Genomic DNA, 18,995 nt, shown 5'->3' with positions numbered 1-18,995 from the left:
CAAAGTCAACAAGGCAGGCATTGTGACGCAGTGTTAGGCTGCTTCCCTGGTCTTCTGACAACAGGTCAGAATGAGGATCATTGATGAAAGAAATTAAAGATGATGCAAATAAATGGAAAGGTATTCTGTGTTCACGGACTGGAAGAATACTGTTAAAATGTCCATACTACTCAAAACAATCTAAAATTCAATGCAATCCTTATCTAATTGACAATGGCATTTCTCATTGAAATAAAACAGACTACCCTAAACTTTGTATGGAGCTATCTAAGACCTCGAATACCCAAAGCAATTTTAAAAAAGAAAAAGCTGGAGGCATCACGATTCCGGATTTCAAACTACATTACAAAACCACAGTAATCAAAACAATACAGTACTGGCATGAAAAGATGAAGAGATCCGTGCAACAGAACAGAGTACACCAAAATAAAGCAAAAAAAAAAAAAAAAAAAAGCTTATATGGTCAATATATAAAAAAGAGCCAAGAATATACAGTGGGGAAAAGACAGTCTCTTCAGTAAACGGTGCTGGGAAAACCAAACAGCCACATGCAAAGGAATGAAACCATACCCTTATCTCACACCATACACAAAAATCAACTCGAAATGGATTTAAGTCTTGAACGTTAAGACCCAATACCATACAACTCCCATAAGAAAACACAGTCTGTAAGATCCTTGGCATCACCTTGGCAATGATTTTTTAGATCTGATGCTAAAAATAAAGATGACAAAAGCAAAATAAGTGGGACTACATCAGATTGAAAAGCTCCTATACATCAAAAGAAACCATCAACAAAATGAAAAGGCATCCTAAAAAAAAAAGAGAAGGGGCGCCTGGGTGGCTCAGTGGGTCAAAGCCTCTGTCTTTGGCTCAGGTCATGGTTCCAGGGTCCTGGAATCAAGCCCGCATCGGGCTCTCTGCTCAGCAGGGAGCCTGCTTCCCCCTCTCTCTCTGCCTGCCTCTCTGCCTACTTGTAATGTGTGTCTCTGTCAAATAAATAAAATCTTTAAAAAAAAATGAGAGAAAATATTTGCAAATCGCCTTTGTGATAAGGGGTAATAGCCAAAATATATGAAGAACTCAGACAACTAAACAAGAAAAAAGCAATCCTACTAAAAAATAGGCAGAGGATCTCAAAAGACCATTTTTCAAAGAAAACAGGAACCTGAAGAGGCACTCAACGTCAATATCATTTGGGAAACCAAATCCACAATAAGGTATCGCCTTACCCCTGTCTGAATGGCTATATCAAAGACAAGAAATAACAAATGTTGGCAAGGACCTGGAACAAAAGGAATCTTTACACACTACTGATGGGAATGTAAACTGGTACACCTACTCTAGAAAACAGTACGGAGGTACCTCAAAAAATTAAAAATAGAGAACTACCTTGTGATCCAGCATTTCCACTTCAGAGTATCCAAAGAAGATACACAAATGGCCAAGGAGCTCAAGAAAGGATGCTCAACTTTCATCAGAAAATCATCACTAACCATCAGAAAAATGCAAATCACAATTACAATGGGATACCACCTCACACCCACTGGGATGCTACTATCAATAAAACAGAGGGGTGCCTGGGTGATTCAGTCAGTTAAGCAACCGATTCTTGATTCTGGCTCAGGTCATGAGCTCAGAGTCCCACCTTGGACTCTGCACTGGGTGAGGAGCCTGCCTAAGATTCATCCTCTCTCCCTCTCTCTCTCTCTCTGTCCTCCTCCCTTGGCTCTCTTAGAAAGAAAAAAAAAAAAAAAAAAAAAAAAACAGAAATGTTGGCAAGGATGTGGAGAAAATGGAACCCAAATGGACTGCTGGTAAGAATGTAAAGTGGTGCAGCCACTGTGGAGAACAGCATGCGGGTTCCTCAAAAAGTTAATCACAGGACGACCCTACAACCCAGCAGTTCCACTTCGGGACATATACCGGAAAGAATGGAAAGCAGGATCTCCAAGAGCTATTTGTACACCCACACTCGTCACAGCAGTATTCCCAATGGCCAAAATGGAAAAGCAACACTTGGGTTGCCAGTATAACGGGGTTGCCAGAGCCTGGGGGAAGGGAGAACAGGAATCTGAGACATTATTGTTCCGGAAGTATAGAATTTCAGATTCACAAGATGAAAAGAGTTACATGGTAGAAATGATTGCACAACAATGTGAATGTATTTATCACCACTGAGCTGTGCAATTAAAATAGTTAATATCGGGCGCCTGGGTGGCTCAGTGGGTTAAAGCCTCTGCCTTCGGCTCAGGTCATGATCCCAGGGTCCTGGGATCGAGCCCCGCATCGGGCTCTCTGCTCCACAGGGAGCCTGCTTCCTCCTCTCTCTCTGCCTGCCTCTCTGCCTACTTGTGGTTTCTCTCTGTCAAATAAATAAAATATTAAAAAAAATAAATAAAATAAAATAAAATAGTTAATATCATAAATTTTATGTACATTTTAACATACACACACACACACGAAAACTGGGGGAAGAAAAGATGTCTACTTCTGTGACTGAAACCCTGAGTGATTTTTAATCAAGCCTGAAGTTAGATAGGTAGCCATTGCCAATAAAGATTTTGTTTTAATAAGGGGCAGGGAATGCCTAATACCAGGATGAGTGGAAAACACAATCCATTCCCTTGGACTCCAGGGGAAAAATCAGTGATGTTGACCAACCCAGAGTAGACCCCTTCCCACAATAGCCCAGTCCACGAAGTCCCATCTCAAGTTCCCATCCAGTCCATCCTACTGCCTTGTCAATGGCGTGGAGCTCTCAGGGACCGCTCACCTGCCTCTTCATGTGCCCACAAACCTCAGGAAATTATGCCACCAATGCAAAGAAGACCCTGTCCTCTCCAACCAGCCCCCCTACTACCCTCTCCAACCCCTCATCTCCACCCCATACACCAGGGGGCCCAAAGAAGAGAAGGAGGGGCAGACAGGAAATTCAAAAGCAGCACCTACTCAGAAGCCATGAATAAAGCCTGAAGGATGCTGTTCACGTAGCATGTGTTGCCCAGATTAATTAAGCCAATCTTGCCCGTGTCTGACTTGGCCATTAGACGGGGGTAGAAACCAGCCAGCTCACTCTTCTGCGAGGTCCAGGCATCCTGCCCCAGCAGCTGCTTGATGCGGTCCTCATTGGGAACATGGAGGTCCTGAGAAGGGAACAAGCCAGCAGGATGGTGGGGACCACGGTCAGCTCTAAAAATATCACTTCCTCTGGGAAGCCTTCTTGGACTACAGCCAACCCCACCCCACCCAAGCACACCACCCCACAAATGTCCCAGATATACATGTTAACAGCCTTCTGCTTCCAAACTTATTCTAGGTTCTCATTTTGACACATGGGCCTTCTAGATCACCTTTCATGCCACAACTGCCTTAAGAAGATGTAAAATGCCCATTTCGTAGATGAGAAAACTAAGAGGCAGAAAAAAATTTTTTCCAGGCACATACAGACAGTAAATAAAGAATCCGTGTGTTCTTAGAGGAGCCCAGGGTATGACAGACTGTAAGCAATGACAACACAGGCCCACCAGCCAGATCCAACAATGTCAAGATCTCAGGCCTCATCTTGACTCTTGTCCTAACTAACGGCCTGGCAATGGTCAGTGAGACTCTCTGACTCCATTTCCTCATTTGTCAAGGGAGGCTACTCTTACTTTATATTATTTTGGCACTCCATATTTTCACAGCACTTGCACACAAGGAGGCTCCTCCGTGCCCTCCTCCTCTTAGCTCTGCCATCAGGTTTAATTAGCCACTGCCCCCCAGCACAATCCCACAGACAGGATATTGGGAGGGTCCTGAGATATGGGTTCTAGGTCAAGGGCTCAGGGATTAGCATGCTTTCTTACTCACTCTCCTACATTAAAACAAATGCACCTAAAAGAACATTCCCCAGCACGGATTCTAATCTATTTTAAAGAAAAACTCCTAAGCACAACACAGAACTACTTGATAGATTTTAGTGGCATTCCTCAAAGCCCAATCGTTTCCAGATCCTGAGCACAGACCCTAGATTTGTGCAAGCCTCCAGAGGTTCAAGCCAGCTTAGCACTGAAGGCCCTGGTCTTCCCAGCATACACCGTCCAGCCACCGCAGAAGGTCCTGCTCAACCAGTGGTTTAACATTTGTGCGCACTCATTTCCCAGGAACATTTATCAGATCAGTCACCTACCATAGACGATAAAAATACAGGAGCTGCCAAAGGCAACATAAAAAGATAAAGGCTTGGGGCACCTGGGGGCACAGATGGCTAAGTGTCCAATTTCAGCTCAGGTCATGAGCTCAGGGTTGTGAAAGGGAACCCCACTTAAGATTTTCTCTCCCCCTCTCCCTCTGCCCCTCCCCATCTCTAAATTAAAAAAACAAAAAACAATGGGCTAACTATCTTCTTAGCCCCTTCTTAGCCCCTTTTGTCTTCCTATTGTCCCCTATCCAATTCCCAACCCCCATTTGACACATGAATAGGGACAAAATGGCAGAAAGACAGAAGCTCATACACATGATGCAAAATTATCAACACTAGAAAAAAAATGTCATTTTCCCCAAAGAAGGTACTCTGGTACTCTTAGCAAAAAAAAAAAAAAAAAAGAGAGAGAGAGAGAGAGAGAACTACAAAATAGGTTTCAAGCTCCTCATGTGACATACGATGTCTCCCTCAGCAAGAACCACAGCTCCCAGAGAAACTGCCTGAGAGAACTTTCCCAAATTTACTTATGAAGGAGCCTCAAGGAAGGATGTGCTCAAAGAAAACACGTAAAGTTTTATAAACAATAAAATTCTATGGATACTTTGCTGCCTTGCTTCCCACACTGGCTCATACCAAGAGGTATTCAAAGCCACAGGACAAACGTAGCACATCTCCCTGGAGCCACATTCTCTAATATTCAAGGAAGAAAAATGTCTGCCTTAAAACAAATGTTTGTAAAATATGTACTTGGATCTCTGAGATAAAAGGAGATTCCAGAGAAACACAGAGCTTGTGTCAGCCTGCTTGGTGTAAGCAGCCCCTTTCTGGGCTCCAGTACCCTGGAGGAAAGGTTTGAGAGTCCCGTATCTACTAGAGGAAGCAGAGTCGGTCTGGTCTGAGGCCCTCTGGTCTGATCTTTCCAACGTCCCTTCCACTCTGCTGACAAACTGCACGTTCCCACTCCCACGCCTCTCTCTTGGACGCACCTGCGGGTGCCCCATTCTCCCAGTTCCCATCCCTCAAGGCCTCACTCCTACAGCCCCTCTCTAGAAGACATTCCAGGATCTCAAGTGGGGTACACACGTGTTCTATACCTCGCTGCCTGCACCTAGTGGTACCGGTATTTACAGATCCATTGCCGCCCAGATCGGGCCATAGACCTTAGCATGAAAAGCCCAAGTCTCACTCAGTGTGGGTTTCCCTAAGTGCCCAAGTCTCACTCAGTGTGGGTTTCCCTAAGTGCCTAGTGCAAGGCCATGCTCCCTCCTCTTTGTTCATGCCTCCACGACTGCATTTTTCACACGACAGTCACATTCATTCACTCCAAGATCACGGAGATACTTGCTGGGCACAGAAATCCTGACATGGTCCCTGCCCACCAGAAGCTCCCAAGCTAGCAGGAAACAGTAACAGTCACTTCAAGCAAGTCAAGGCCCTGTCTCCTCTGCTCATCTACCTCCAGTGACAGGCTTCTCTTGTAGGTGTTCTCCATTTAAAAATAAATGCATTCTCCTGTTAAGTTGGAAAACCTGCGATGATCCAAGTAAATGCTAGAGGTCTTGTTTCAAGTTATCAACTGACTCTCACTCATGGTAGATTGTTCCCTTCTGTGTTTTATAATTTTTGGATTATAAACTCATCTTTAGCAGAGTTTTATCTTTGTGAACTGAAAGTTTCATTTCTGTTTCTACAAGGCAACTCTAGGGTATTAGTAGTTCATAACTACTTTTAATGTGAGTGCCTGAGCTTAGGGGTCCCACAACCCCAAAGACAATGAGAACTTGAACTCCTAAACCCACAAGAGCAGGCCAATGATGACAAATTTCACTTTTCCCAATCCAGAATGTAGACCAAGCCAGAAAAGTTTCCTTGAAATCTATGTGAGACCATGTATGTATTTTTTTCTAAATCACTCTTTACTAACAGCAAAGCCTTTTTGGGTCCTGACTTACATGGGCCTCTTACTGCTAATGCCCCAAGGGAAGCAGGACCTAAGCATCACCTCTGTCCTGCAAGCTCAAGTGGTTTAGTGACTACAGTTACACCCTTACTCCCTCCCTCCCCACCACAGGGCACGAGAGCATCATCCCTCACTTACCATTCTGGATTCCAGTTCTCGATTCCTTTTTGGCCCCTGGGGATTCCCCATTACTTTCTTGCAAGCTCAGCTATGTACTTAAAAAGACGTTTGTTATATTTTAACAAGCATTTCTAGGTGCTCCGTAGTAGGATGCTTTTCAGGTTACCTATCTGCTGTGCTACAGAAATGGAAGTCAGATCACAGGTTCTGTAAGGGCCACCACCTACCTAGACATCTTTCACCCATGCTCAGACCTGCCCTCTGTATCACGTGAGAGGAAAGGGCTCAGCAACCACACACCCTGCCTGTGTGTGTCTCTCACTACCTCCATGACTGCACAAGTCACCAAGCCTCTGCAGTCTCATTTCCCTCGTCTACGAAATTTGGGTAACAACAGTACCTGCTTCTTGTTTCTTGCATCTTATGAGCATTAAAAAACAAAATATACGGAAAACATGGTCAAATGTGGCACTACCCACAAATGCTATTGTCCTAACAACCTAGCAAGCCCAGGTCAGAAGCCCCTTCATCCTTGTAGCCTCTTCCCCTAACTGGAGATGATCCTTCCCTTCTCTCGTTCCTCACAGGAATTTCCTTACTTCTGTGCAAGCCTGTCACCCCACTAGGCTACAAGCTCCTCAGTGGAGGCGACTTGGGCTGCCTCGTGCCTGTGTCCCCAGTTCCCAGCCTGGGTGTGGCACAAAGCAGGGCAGCAGTAAAGCCATGAGAACACTTATAAACAATCCCTGCTTGGGCGGGGGGTGGGGGGTGCGGGTGGAAACAGACATAGGCAGACAGTGACAACACATGACAAAGGGATGTGGGAGCTGCAGGAGCCCCAAAAAGTCCTGACCCAGCCTGAGGTAGGGAAGGGGTATCGAGAGTTGTCAGAGAAGGCTTTCTGAGGGAGGTAACACTTGGGCAGAGCCTTAATGAGTAAGACTCGATGGGAACAGGAGATATGCAGGCAAAACAAGAGAAGGGTCTCTAGTCTGAGAGAATGGCATATGCAAAGGCCTAGCGCAATCATGAGCAATGACCATCTGGGGAAAGGGCAGGTGGCTCAGAGTGCCTGAAGCACAGGATGGGAGAGGGGAGGTGAGAGGACACAGGTAGAGACCAAATGATGGGGGGGATGCCATTAACCTGTATTATGGGCTTAAGCAAGGCCCCAGCTGGCACCCTTTTTGAAGCAGGGCAAGGCAGGAGGGGGAGAATGTCACTCACCTTAATGGCCTCCATGACAGGCTCATAGAGATCTGGGAAACCCGGGAACCGGAAGACCATGCAGTGGACCAGCTCTGCCAGCTGCTCCAGGCAGCTGGTCCCCGAATTGGAGTCCTCCTTGACCAGAGAGGCCACCATGGGGGGGATGTGAGGGAGGAGCTGTGAGAGCAGAGCAGGATTAGGCTCAGTACGATTTACCACCCAAGACAGGGGTTGTAGTCAGTGATGAAAATACTCGGAGCTCCTCAAGGCAGGGATGTCTGACCACCTGGCCACCATCCCTCTTGCCTACATAGAACTCTGTGCTATGCAGGCAAGGGACTCTTTTTACAAGACATGTGACCTTGGATATCCTGCCTCCATTTCTTCATCTGTTAAACGGAATAAACAATTCCCTCCTCACAGTTGAGGCGTAGCCTGGGCCCAAGCCCCAGCTGTTAAGCCACAGCCAACTGGCCTGCCAGGAGAGCCTGAGGCCTGAGTGACAAGGGCTACCCTTCCTTCTACCACATTCTTTCACCAAACATTTACATGTCAAACATGAGAGGTAAGTGCCTGGCCCAAGGTCACCACATCTGGCAAATGGCAGAGATGGGACTCAACCCCCAGTACCCCAAAGCCTGGTTCTATGCTTTTTGCCACTGCAGCAAATTGGAAAGCATGAAAATTTCTGTCCTGAGCAGGAGCCATCGGAATCTAGGGCCCCATCTGCAAGTCAGGTCTGGGGAAAGGCAGGCAAGAGGGTAGCCCCTCCTTCCTCCCCAACAAGAACTACAGGCTGTCCTTCGGGAGGGATGGCCCCAAAGATAACAGAAAGGGCCCTGGGCTGGAGGCCAGGCCACCTGGGTGCTGATCGGCAGCAGGGTCTATCAGAAGAACACCGGGTCAGAAGTTAGACAAACTTAGAATCTTCCTGTATCACTCAGCAGTTGTGTGTCTGGGCCAAGTGATTTAATCTCCCTAAACTGCAGTTTCCTCAGCTAAAAATCAGAAAAAATGATAGAATTCTCCCTCTTAGGGCTGAACTTAAGAGTCAGTATAGGTACTGTCTTTAGTCCCAGGCCTGGCACACAGCAGGGTCCTAGGCGACCTTAGCCATCGTCATTCCAGGGCTGTCACCCTACTGTGGGTGTGTGGGGAAGCCATACACATTCTCTGGTCTCCTATCTGTAAAACGGAGTTTCAAGTCTCCTTCAGTCCTAACGTCCAGGACTTCAAGGTCTTGGGCTTCAAACCCCCAACCCCAATAGAGAGAGCATGAATGGACTCCAGCCAAACAAACCAGTGGGAGATGGAGAACCACCCCTCCTCAGAGCAGCACACAGGGCCCTTACCAAGTGGAAGGCCTCATGGGAGTGCTGGAAGGTCAGGAGCATGTACTTGAGGACAGACAAGGCAGCTCCCCGGACAATGGGGTACAGAAGCTTGGAGAAAACCTGGAAGAGAGTCTCTGGTCAGGAGTTCCCCAGGCCTGGGCCCCAGATGCCAAGTGCAGCCACAGACCCGAGAGGTGGTCAGACACACTAGAGCTGAAGCAGTAGACCCATGCAGAACCAAGAACACAGACAGTCTCACAGATCCAGGTTGATGGACAGATGGATAGCAAGACAGACATCTGATGGGAGGGAAAGAGGGATAGACAGACCAACACATTCTTGAATGAGCAGAGGAATGAATGGGCGAAATCTGAGGCCCATAGAAGTAAAATGAATTGTCCCGAGTCACAGCAAGTTTCGGTGGGAGCCCCAGTGCTCTGCCTCCCAGACCCACACTGTCCCCGGCAAGAGCAAAGTGGAAAAAGCCGTAAGCCAGGGCTAGGACAGGGGCCCACCAACCTTCTCAATTTTGGCGAGTGAAACCTCAATCAAGATGCTGAACTTCTTAACAGCGGCCAGGCCCTTCAACAGTGCAATGATCCACTTGTCAATGTTCTTCCCCAGGGGCCATGACACCCAGTCAATCATCCTGGAGAAGGAAGTGACAATGACACAAGGACCGGGAAGGCCCAATGCCTGGGTGGGGGTAGCCCAGGGATAAGCTATAATGTCCTGAGACCCACCCTGACCCACACATGCACAGGGGTCCGTGAGATGGATAAGACACCTCTGAGAACTGCAAATGAGCCCAGCACAAGCATCTGGCAGAGACTGGGGCTCCCAGTCCAGCATACTCTCAACACCCCAAACCTCACCCCACACATTAGGCTGCAGGGGCAGAATGGAGCTTTCAGCTGCCCCTGCCTGAACCATGGGGCCCAAGAGCAGAAGCAGCACTACTCCCCTTTGGAAGTAGCTTTGGCTCCAGCAAACCCTTGCTTGTGACCTAGAACAAGTGACTCTCTCCAGTCTCAGTTTCCCTCTGTAAAATGGGGACAACACCTCCCTCAGAGAGTTGCTGTATGGATTAAAAGATGTGACAATAGTTAACTCTAACAGTATCCACTCTGAACCAAGCACGACTCCATCTGCCTTACATGTATTAACCCAACTGACCCCCACAAGATAATGCTTCTGTGCATAGAGCATGAAGCTGCCACACAGTACGTGCTCAGAAAAATGGCATTATATCATTATACTTTTAGACTCACAAGACTGTGCTATAAAGAGAACAAAGAGAAACCAAAGCAATAGTCATTACAATGACACTGGCTACCATCACTGCTCTAAACATTTCACGTGTATTATCTCATTTTATCTAAGCTTTGCAACAACCCTACAGGCGGATTCAATTACACTACATTTTATAAAGGAGGAAGCAGAGGCCTACAGAAGTAGAGTAACTTGCCCAAAATCACACAGGCAAGAAGTAGTAGAGCCAGGATCTGTACCCAACGAGCTTGCCTCTAAAGCCCACACTTTTAAGCACTAAAAACAAGAAATCCTGGAAGGCCTGATGGTGATGCTAGATCTGCACACAGGTATGGAAAGCATGGTGGGGGAGGCATGCCAGGTGAGTGGGTTCTACAAAGCCAAAGGCCTGTAGGCAGGAGAGAAGGCAGCATATTCTGGGATCACTGGATAGGCAGATAGATCACAGGTGCAATGACATTCAAACAGGGTGGGGGAATGTGCAAAAGCTGTGAGCTAAAAACCACCCAAATTCCATTTATCACACCTGCCAAACTCAAAAAGCACTTTGCAATATACTTTCAGCTTCCAGTATGACCCAATAGAAGGCTGACAACTTCTTATACCATCTTTACAGAGGTGGAAACTGAGGCTCAGAGAGTTCACTGACTTGTCCAGGATCACACAGTTGGCACCCAACCTGAGAGCACTGCTAGAGAAAGGTTCTTTGCATCTCCCCCATCCAGCCCTGGGCCAGGCACTGAGCAGGGCTCAAGAAAGGGTGGATGAATGAAAAAAGCATGAGGTCCTGGGCCTTCTGACACTAAATCTAGCCCAGCAGTCCCACTCAGTGGAAGGAGGGAGAGAGATCTGACCACCACCGGGTCCTCAGCGAACCTGCTGATGGCAGTCAGCATCTGAGAATCTGTCACACTGTCATCATTGCTGAGGTTCCGGACGACACCATCCATAAGCTCCAACGGTAGGTGCTGGACCACGCTGGCCAGGGCGCTAGAAGGCGGCTCCTCCTCTGGAATGGTGTGGGGGCTGGGATGAGCTTAGCAAGGCAGGTAGGCTCCTCACCTCCCCCAAACCCCCATGCCCTCATGCTGCCAAGGAACTAGACTAGGCTTCTGCGAAGAGCACGGGGCCACCTCCTCACCTCCTACAACATCACAGCCTCCCCACCTTAACTCATGGCATGGGGCCCAGCCCTGTACTGAGCACAGACAAAAGCACTGACCTCCCCCCCACCCAATCTGCACCTATAATATAGGCAAGGTCTGTAAGAAAGGGTAACAATGGAGCTGGCAAGAAAAGATAGAAGGGCTGTTTGACTTGAGGGGAGGGAGGACATTCCAGGTGGAACCACACAAAGGCCTAGAGGTGAAAAAGAACATTTAGTTATCAAAATGTGTTGTCCAAATGGATAAGGGCTTATACACCGGAGCTTGGTTCTTTCTCCTGCCAGGTGCTTTCTCTTCTTTTCAACTGAATAGCCCTATAATCAGGAAAGGCACAGATCTTATTTCGCTCATTTATAACTGTAGCCCAAGTTCAACAGTTGTCAATGGAAAACCAAAAGTTCACATTTCATAATTGAGATGTACAGGCTCCATCGTGTGTCCAGAACTTCACCCTGCCTGCCCTCACACCTTGCCCCTGCTGTTGCCCAGCTACTTCTACGAAACCCACCTGCCCCAAAGGGCATGATGACATCCCCCTACGCCTTTCTGTTGTCTCGCTCAGCCCCAGTCCTCCTCCTGGCCAGCTTGATCTGGGCCCGCTCCTCCATATGTGCCCAGCACCCACCACAGGATAGGACCCACGGCAGGAGCTCAGGAGAGCCCTGTATTAAGGAACACTTCATTCCCCGACCTGTGCCTTAAGTGCGAACGCATACACACATCCCCACCCCGCCATACCTCCACACGGGCACGCCAAGCACAATACCCTTCACGTACAATCATCTTCCCGGCACCCAAGCGGCCCCTGGCGTGCACGCGTTCCCTCCCCAGTCCCAGGCCCAGCTCACACGCACCTGTGCAGGAAATGACGGCAAACAGCTCCTTCAGGCAAGGCAGGATGGCGGCAGGCTGGGCCCGCCACAACTGCGCCAAGAGCCCGCTCACCTGCTGGGCCTGCTCCAGGAACTCCACAGCGCCCTCCTCACCCTCGGCGGGGCAGCGGAAGCGGCCGAGGCAACGCACGAGCTGCTGGCAGAAGAGCAGCCGGTGCGGGCCTTCGGGGACGCAGCGCGGGTGTCGTGCCAGCAGCCGCGCCACCTGCGCGCAAACCGCGGGCCCCGGGCGCTCGCACACGGTGCGCAGCACCTCCCGCCGCAGCAGCGCGAACACCTCGTCGGCTGCGGGGCCCTCGGGCAACAGCTGCAGGCCGAGCTGCACGCAGGCGAGCGCGCGGGGGCCCGGCGGGCCGGCGCCCCCCTGCAGCAGGCGAAGCACGCGGCGCGCGCTGAAAAACTCCGCAAAGACGTCGGGGTGGTGGCGGCCGGCCACGTGCAGCAGCTGACAGCCCACGCGACGGGGCAGCTCGTCAGCTCCGCCCACGTAGAGGCGCGTGCCCAGCGCCAGCAGCGCCAGGCACTGCTCCCGCTCCAGCGGCTGCCGCGCCGCCTCCAGCACGCGCCGCACCAGCCCCTGCTTCACGCTCGCGGGGTACGAGGACGTCACCACCGCCTCCAAGATCTTGTCCATGACGCCACGCTGCAGGAGACAGAGAGCAGTGTCACACTCGGCCCAACAGATCCAGTTTCCCAAGTGGTCCCCTGCACCAAGAACTGGGGCGAGCAATCAACTTTCTGGGCCTCCGTTTCGTCACCTGGGAAAGGGGGCGAGGATGCCTCACGCGGAGGTATCCCGATGAAGTAAAGCGCAATGCCTGGCATGAGCCCCCAGGGGGTTGTGGTAATTGCTGATGAGCGCCTTTAATCTCACAAAGGCAATATCTGAACCTTCCACCTACCCCTTTCCCCCACTCTTTTGTCCTCTCCCCAGGCCTCCCTGGTGACCTCATCCACTCATGTGCTGGTAGAAGCCAGTTATAAAAGCTGTGGTCCACGATGTAGGCCAAGTCATGTCCTGCCGGGAAAGATGAGCAGAGACACACACAAAATCACACCTCCAAGGAGGGCGGGCGGGCAGGCTTAGGATCCTAAGGAAGGATCAATGCGGAGATCTCTGTACACTTTGCCCCAAATCAACTTCTTGCTGTTTCCCAAGTGATCTACACCTTTCCAAGGCTCCAGTTCTTTGACTACACTGTGCCGTTAGCCTGAAACATCCTATCTCCCAAGACCTCCACCACCACCTCCCTCCCACTCACACAGCCAGCCAAACTCCTGTTTTCCTTCAAAGCTTACCTCAAACGGGCTGTCTTCAATTAGAACATTCCTGGACCTACAGGCATGAATTCATCCCTCACCCTCCCATCCTACAGCCACCTGCAGCTTACTCCTCCATTACAGCTGGGATCGCATCATTCCCTCCCATGAAGCAGAGCATATCATGTCTGTGGCCTGGCCTGCCTCCAGGCCTAGCTCCACAGCTTTGCACGTTCAAGGCCCTTCCTTCCCCTCCTCAGCCTGAGCCCACACCAGCCCCTCACTCTTGACTCACTGTTCTCCCTGCCCCCGTGCCCTTTGCAGATGTTCTTCCCTCCCTTCCTTGCTTGACTCACCCTGCGGACTTCAGCTCAAACTCACTTCCTCAAGGAAGCCTTGCCTAACCTTTTTGTTTGGGTCGACATATCTGTTAACAATTTCAGAGCACCATGTCCCCCATGACAGTACTTATCATGATTCCCTGGCTGGAGTCAACCTCCTCCACTATTCCATACAGGTTCCTGAGGACAGCAACCATATCTGTTTTGTTCACTCACCTAGGCCAGTGCCTGGCACACGGTAGGCATTTGTTGCCGAAGCAAATGCAAAATATGGTGTGAGTTACTGCTACCTTATTCCTCTGACCACAGGAAACTTCCCTTTACTTTTCCTCTCCCTTCAGGCAGTTTCCTGGAAGCCTTTCTCCCCAGCTGACCCACTTTTGCTTCTGATGCTCATGCTGGGTCACAAAGGTAAAGCTTGTTCTCTTTATATCCAACTTTCAGCTCCAAGAAGACAGGGCCACTTCTTTGTCTGACCCCACTCTAGGCAGGACCTGATAGAAGGCTCAGCATACAGCAGGTGTTTAAAATTACTGGCTCGGTAAAAACTGTTCTTCAGACCCAGAGTTGGTGTGAAGACAAGCCATACATTTATTAAATGAGGGGCCAGAAACTTCTATTCAGAACCACAGATATTGTGGGACCCAGACTCTGTGCGAGGCCCTGCGGAGACGCTCCGTTCTCTGTCCTAAGCTCTTGGCTGAGACCAAGCTTCCATTATTGCATTTGTTAAGAGCAATGGGTCCATTTGTCTGTCTGTCTCTCTCGCCAGGCTGTGAGCTCCTCAGGGCAGAGACTAGGACTTATTTCTCAATAGCCGGCATCTCTGAGATTACTGGGGGTGAAGCCAGAGTACAGATCAGTGGTTCCCAGACATGGGTTTGGCTGCCTCAGAACCACCTGATAACTTAGCACAAATTCATATGCCCAGGGCCCACTCCAAGCCTCCTGGAATAGTGTGTTCAACTCTTTTTACTCTGAATGAGATTCATCTGGAAATGGAGTCCGCTTACCATCCTGTTACTTATGCTCTCTGAGTCTGTTTCCACCCTGCAGAGTTGTTGTTAAAGGAAATATAAAGTCCTTGGCATGGTGCTGAGCACAGGGAACTGCTCAGTGAATCAGTCCCCTTCGCTTTAGAAGCAAAGTCCTTGCCCTTAGGAACTACGGTCTGGTGGTGGAGGCACACATGTTGGTAAAGTGTGCCAACGCAAGGCATAATCTCAAAGGCCTTTAAACAGGTCTCCCTTCACCCCTAGTCTTCTTTATCCTAGGCAGTGCTTGTGACCAACCTCCCTTGTAGACCATCCTTGCAAACCCCTAACCTTGCCCTCCAGGCTAGTGGACTTAATAAACTTTCAATCCAGGATGCCAAGAAATCCTATTATTCAGACAGCCAAGAAGAAACCCTAATCGATGGGATATTGACATCGAGTGTGGAGGAAAAGGACCTGGGGGCAGGCAGAAATGGAGTTCTGGAGCTAGGGAATGTTCTGCAAGTGGAAAGAAAAACAGACTAGGAATGTTGAGCCCTACATTCTAGTGTGAACTTGGGCAAATTTTATTCTAGTCTTGGGCACCTGGGTGGCTCAGTCGCTAGGTGTCTGCCTTCAGCTCAGTTTGTGATCCCAGGATCCTGGGATGAGGCCTGCTTCTCCCTCTCCTACTCCCCCTGCTTGTGCTCACTCTCTCGCATGCTCTCTTTCTCTGTCAAATTAAAAAATATATATACATTTTTATTGTAGTCTTGCAACTTATTATGCGACCTTGAGCAAATCACATCATGAGCCTCTTTTGTTCTGTAAAATGGGGATAAGTGATATCAGGTTGAACCACATGAAAGCAAAGGAGCAGGTGTTGGCAATTTCATACCATTCTACCTGACACCTTTGCACCTGGCAGCTAGAGGCCTGGCAGTGGTGCCCTTCTGTGAGAGCTGTGATTTCCAAGGCCAGCCATGCAGCCTCCGTGCAGTCTGTGGCCCAGCCACTCCAGGCAAGCCCTGCCTACCTGCCCCCACTCCCACAGAGGCAGTCTGAGGTCAGCTGTCGCCATAGTCACCAACTAAACCCACTCATTATCTTGGGTGCATTCATGCAAAAGGGTTTTAGAGGCTTGGAGCTCACCTGACCTCATCACAGGCCACAGAAGGGAGGCAGGACAAGGCCTGATTTCCCTAGGGCACACATGGGAATGGGGAGGATCAACATGGGAGAGGGACACAGCCTTGACGGTGGGATAAGAACCTGCACTTGGTCTCCTTGGTGGAGGGAGCTGCGGACCGTCAGCATTCCTGGGAGGGTGGATTACTCCTCTAGGCTCTGGACAAGGAGATGGTCTGTCAACACTGGCTCTGCCCCAAGAGACAGATGCCCAGCACTGAGCTCGGCAGCGTGCAGCAGCACACAGCACCGTATCCTCCCTTAGAAGAGCCTGCGTGAAAAGCGTAAGACCCAGGTTCTCTGCTTCTGGATCACCAGGTGACCTTGGGTGAGTCCCTGCCAGGCTCCTCAGCTTTTTCACCTGGAAAATGGGGACCATTTCAGCCCTGACAGGGAAGGGGACGAGGTATAAGAAAGATGAGGGCTGGGGCAATCATGAGTCTATTCTTGGGCCATCTGGCACCAAGTGGGGAACAGAAACTGTCAAGCAAGAAGACAGACACACACTCCTGATCTCACTGATTCTACTAGGAATTTCATCCCTCACTGCTTAGTATTTCCACTATTCCCCCCAGAGCTCCAGCAGCCCCCAAGATCAGCTCCTCTTTACTTCTTGTCTGGACTAGTGCAGTAGCCTTCTAACTCCACCTCCTCATTCTCTCCCTCAATCCATCCTCTAGTAGAGGTTGTGTTCTGCAGAATAGAGTCCAACTTTTGAATCTAGCCCAGGCACTATGTCCCATGGGGCCCACAGCCTTGAGGCAGGTTCTCTTTCACAGTTCTGAGTCTCTGAGCCCCCAAATGGGAGATGACCACCTGACCACCTCTTATCCTTTCCCAGCCAATGCTGCTGCTCTTCCCCGGAGCCCTTGGCTTATATCTCTCATTGCTGGCACGACAGCCTGAGAGTCCCAGCAACACCCAATCTGCTCCAGGGCACACAGTAAGAATATAGGAACATCATGATTCCTCCCCTGGAAGGCCCAGATCCCTTTATCTGTCCCTTTTAGATGACCCTCCGCATTTCCATTGTGTATTGACAGGTCTCTGTTCCTGCATGGTGAAGCCTGACTCATCTCCACCACCCCCAAAGCACCGTGTGTGTGTGTGTGTGTGTGTGTGTGTGTGTGTGTGTGTGTGTTGTGTCCAATGCCCTGCCCCCACACCTTGGGCCCCAATTCAGGCTTCCTCTTCCCTCCCAGGTCTATCTGACCCACTCTGCGAACATCGTCAGATTAATCTCATTAGATGATAAGCTCCATCTTGCCATTCTCTGCTCAGAATTCTCAAGGCTCAGGGCACCTGGGTGGCCCAGTAGGTTACGGCCTCTGCTTTCGGCTCAGGTCATGATCCCAGGGTCCTGGGATCGAGCCCTGCATCGGGCTTTCTGCTTGGCGGGGAGCCTGCCTCCCCTTCTCTCTATGCCTGCCTCTCTGCCTACTTGTGATTTCTGTCTGTCAAATAAGTAAATAAAATCTTAAAAAAAAAAAAAAAAAGAACTCTCAAGGCTCCCCAGCCCCTTCAGCATAAGATACGAACTCCTGAACCTGACATTCAAGCCCTTTCTGTGATACTTGGCTGATGGGGGACGGTGGTGAACACGAACTTGACAAACACTGGTGACAAATCTGAATGAATATGGGCAGGGGGCTTTTCCTGCGGGCCAGCTTTTGGTAATGTCCTCTCTGCTGGGAAAGGCTTCTCACTCCCCTGGCAAATTCTGACTCATCCTCCAAGGCCCAGGTCACATGCCCCTCCTCTGGGAAGCATTTCCTAAGCCCCCGGCAGTCCAAGTCTCTGAGCTTCCCAAGGCCCTCTTTGCTTTTCTCTCCTCCCTCAGTAGTGTCACTAAATTCTGTGTCTGTCTCCCTCACCAGACTGAGATCTCCTTTGGAAGGAGCTCCAATCCCCTATCTGCTCCCAGTGCCCAGCAAAGGACCAGGCACCAGTGCTAAGTGGCCATTGGGAGATAATGTGACAGCAGGATGAGATAAAACTAAAGCTATCACCAGGAAACCACCTTCCAGGGACTGGCCCAGTCACTGTCCTCTCCTCTGCCAGGTCTGGTCCCACATATCCATAACCCCGAGATTCAAAATTAACCAAGAAGGTCCCTACAGAGGTCGCTGGACAGGACTGAGTGAGGATTCAGCCATTTAGAAATGACTCAAACAACCAAAACTGAAGAAAAGAAAAACAAATACTGTTCCTGTTTAGCACTCAGATCAAAAGCTCACAGAATCTCATAGGACAGGGAAGGGGCTTCAGGAAGGTCTCACTCAAATCTCCCTACTCCAGAGTACAGCTGACCCTCCAAGCTCCAGCTCAGCACCTAAGAGCTGAGGAGCCCATTTCCTCTCCTCTCTGACCCTTATATCCTAGCTACCTCCTCTGACTCCGCCTGGGGAGCACTGGGTGTCTCTCCCAGCACCCTCCGACACAGATCTCTGGACAGCAGCATCTGTCTCTGAATGTTTTTAACTGAATTTTTTCTACGGGATGCAGCCCTGGGAAGGATCTCCTTGCCCTCCTACTGGGAGGCCCTCGTCTGGGCCACCAAACTGTCTCCTAGAAAGAAAGAAAGGGTTTTACTGGTAAAACGCAACTGCTCTTTAACTGAAGGGGAATGGGAGGAGAGAGAGCATATATTCCCTTCTCAGGAACCCACCACAATCACCCATCCCTTCTGGGACCACCCCTCACATATTTAAGAGAGACACGTCCCCACCCCCACACCAGGCTTTCTGGGAGGGCGGGCACTAGGCTAACACAGAGTCTCAAGTCTTGTAGGGGAAGAACGCCTGAGCGAGGATGCTGAGAAGAGCAAATGCCTATGCTAAGCGGTTGCAACCTCTTGGCCCCCCAGTTTGTGCCCTATCCTAGCCCCGCCCCTCCTTTCAGTTATACCGTGCACTGGTGCCCAGCCCAGGCTGGAGCTACGGACCCCACGAAAGGCCGCTGAGCTTCACTGTATTGGGGGAGAGGGAGGGATCACCTCCAAACACAATTGATGAGGAGGTGGCAGCCCAGAGAGGGGCAGCTACTCGCCCAAGGTCACACAGCGAGGCCCAGGATGCACCTAGACCTCTCTT

The 18,995-nt window shown here is 50.0% G+C and overlaps 1 protein-coding gene across 1 annotated transcript in view; it reads right to left on the bottom strand.

Annotated features, from left to right (window-relative positions):
* The window catches only part of USP35 (ubiquitin specific peptidase 35), a 52,893-nt gene that overhangs the window by 33,479 nt on the left and 419 nt on the right, over positions 1-18,995 (bottom strand). The window contains exons 2-7 of the mRNA XM_046017669.1: positions 12,102-12,783; positions 10,958-11,090; positions 9,329-9,458; positions 8,828-8,929; positions 7,494-7,652; positions 2,953-3,146 (exon numbers count right to left, since the gene is read on the bottom strand). Coding sequence (XP_045873625.1) covers positions 2,953-3,146; positions 7,494-7,652; positions 8,828-8,929; positions 9,329-9,458; positions 10,958-11,090; positions 12,102-12,774 — 1,391 coding nt within the window. The 5' untranslated portion in view covers positions 12,775-12,783. The remainder of the gene's footprint in view (positions 1-2,952; positions 3,147-7,493; positions 7,653-8,827; positions 8,930-9,328; positions 9,459-10,957; positions 11,091-12,101; positions 12,784-18,995) is intronic.

Source organism: Meles meles, chromosome 8 (assembly GCF_922984935.1).
Source record: "Meles meles chromosome 8, mMelMel3.1 paternal haplotype, whole genome shotgun sequence".
Lineage (NCBI taxonomy): Eukaryota > Metazoa > Chordata > Mammalia > Carnivora > Mustelidae > Meles > Meles meles.
This window is presented reverse-complemented; position numbering and strand designations above follow the sequence as displayed.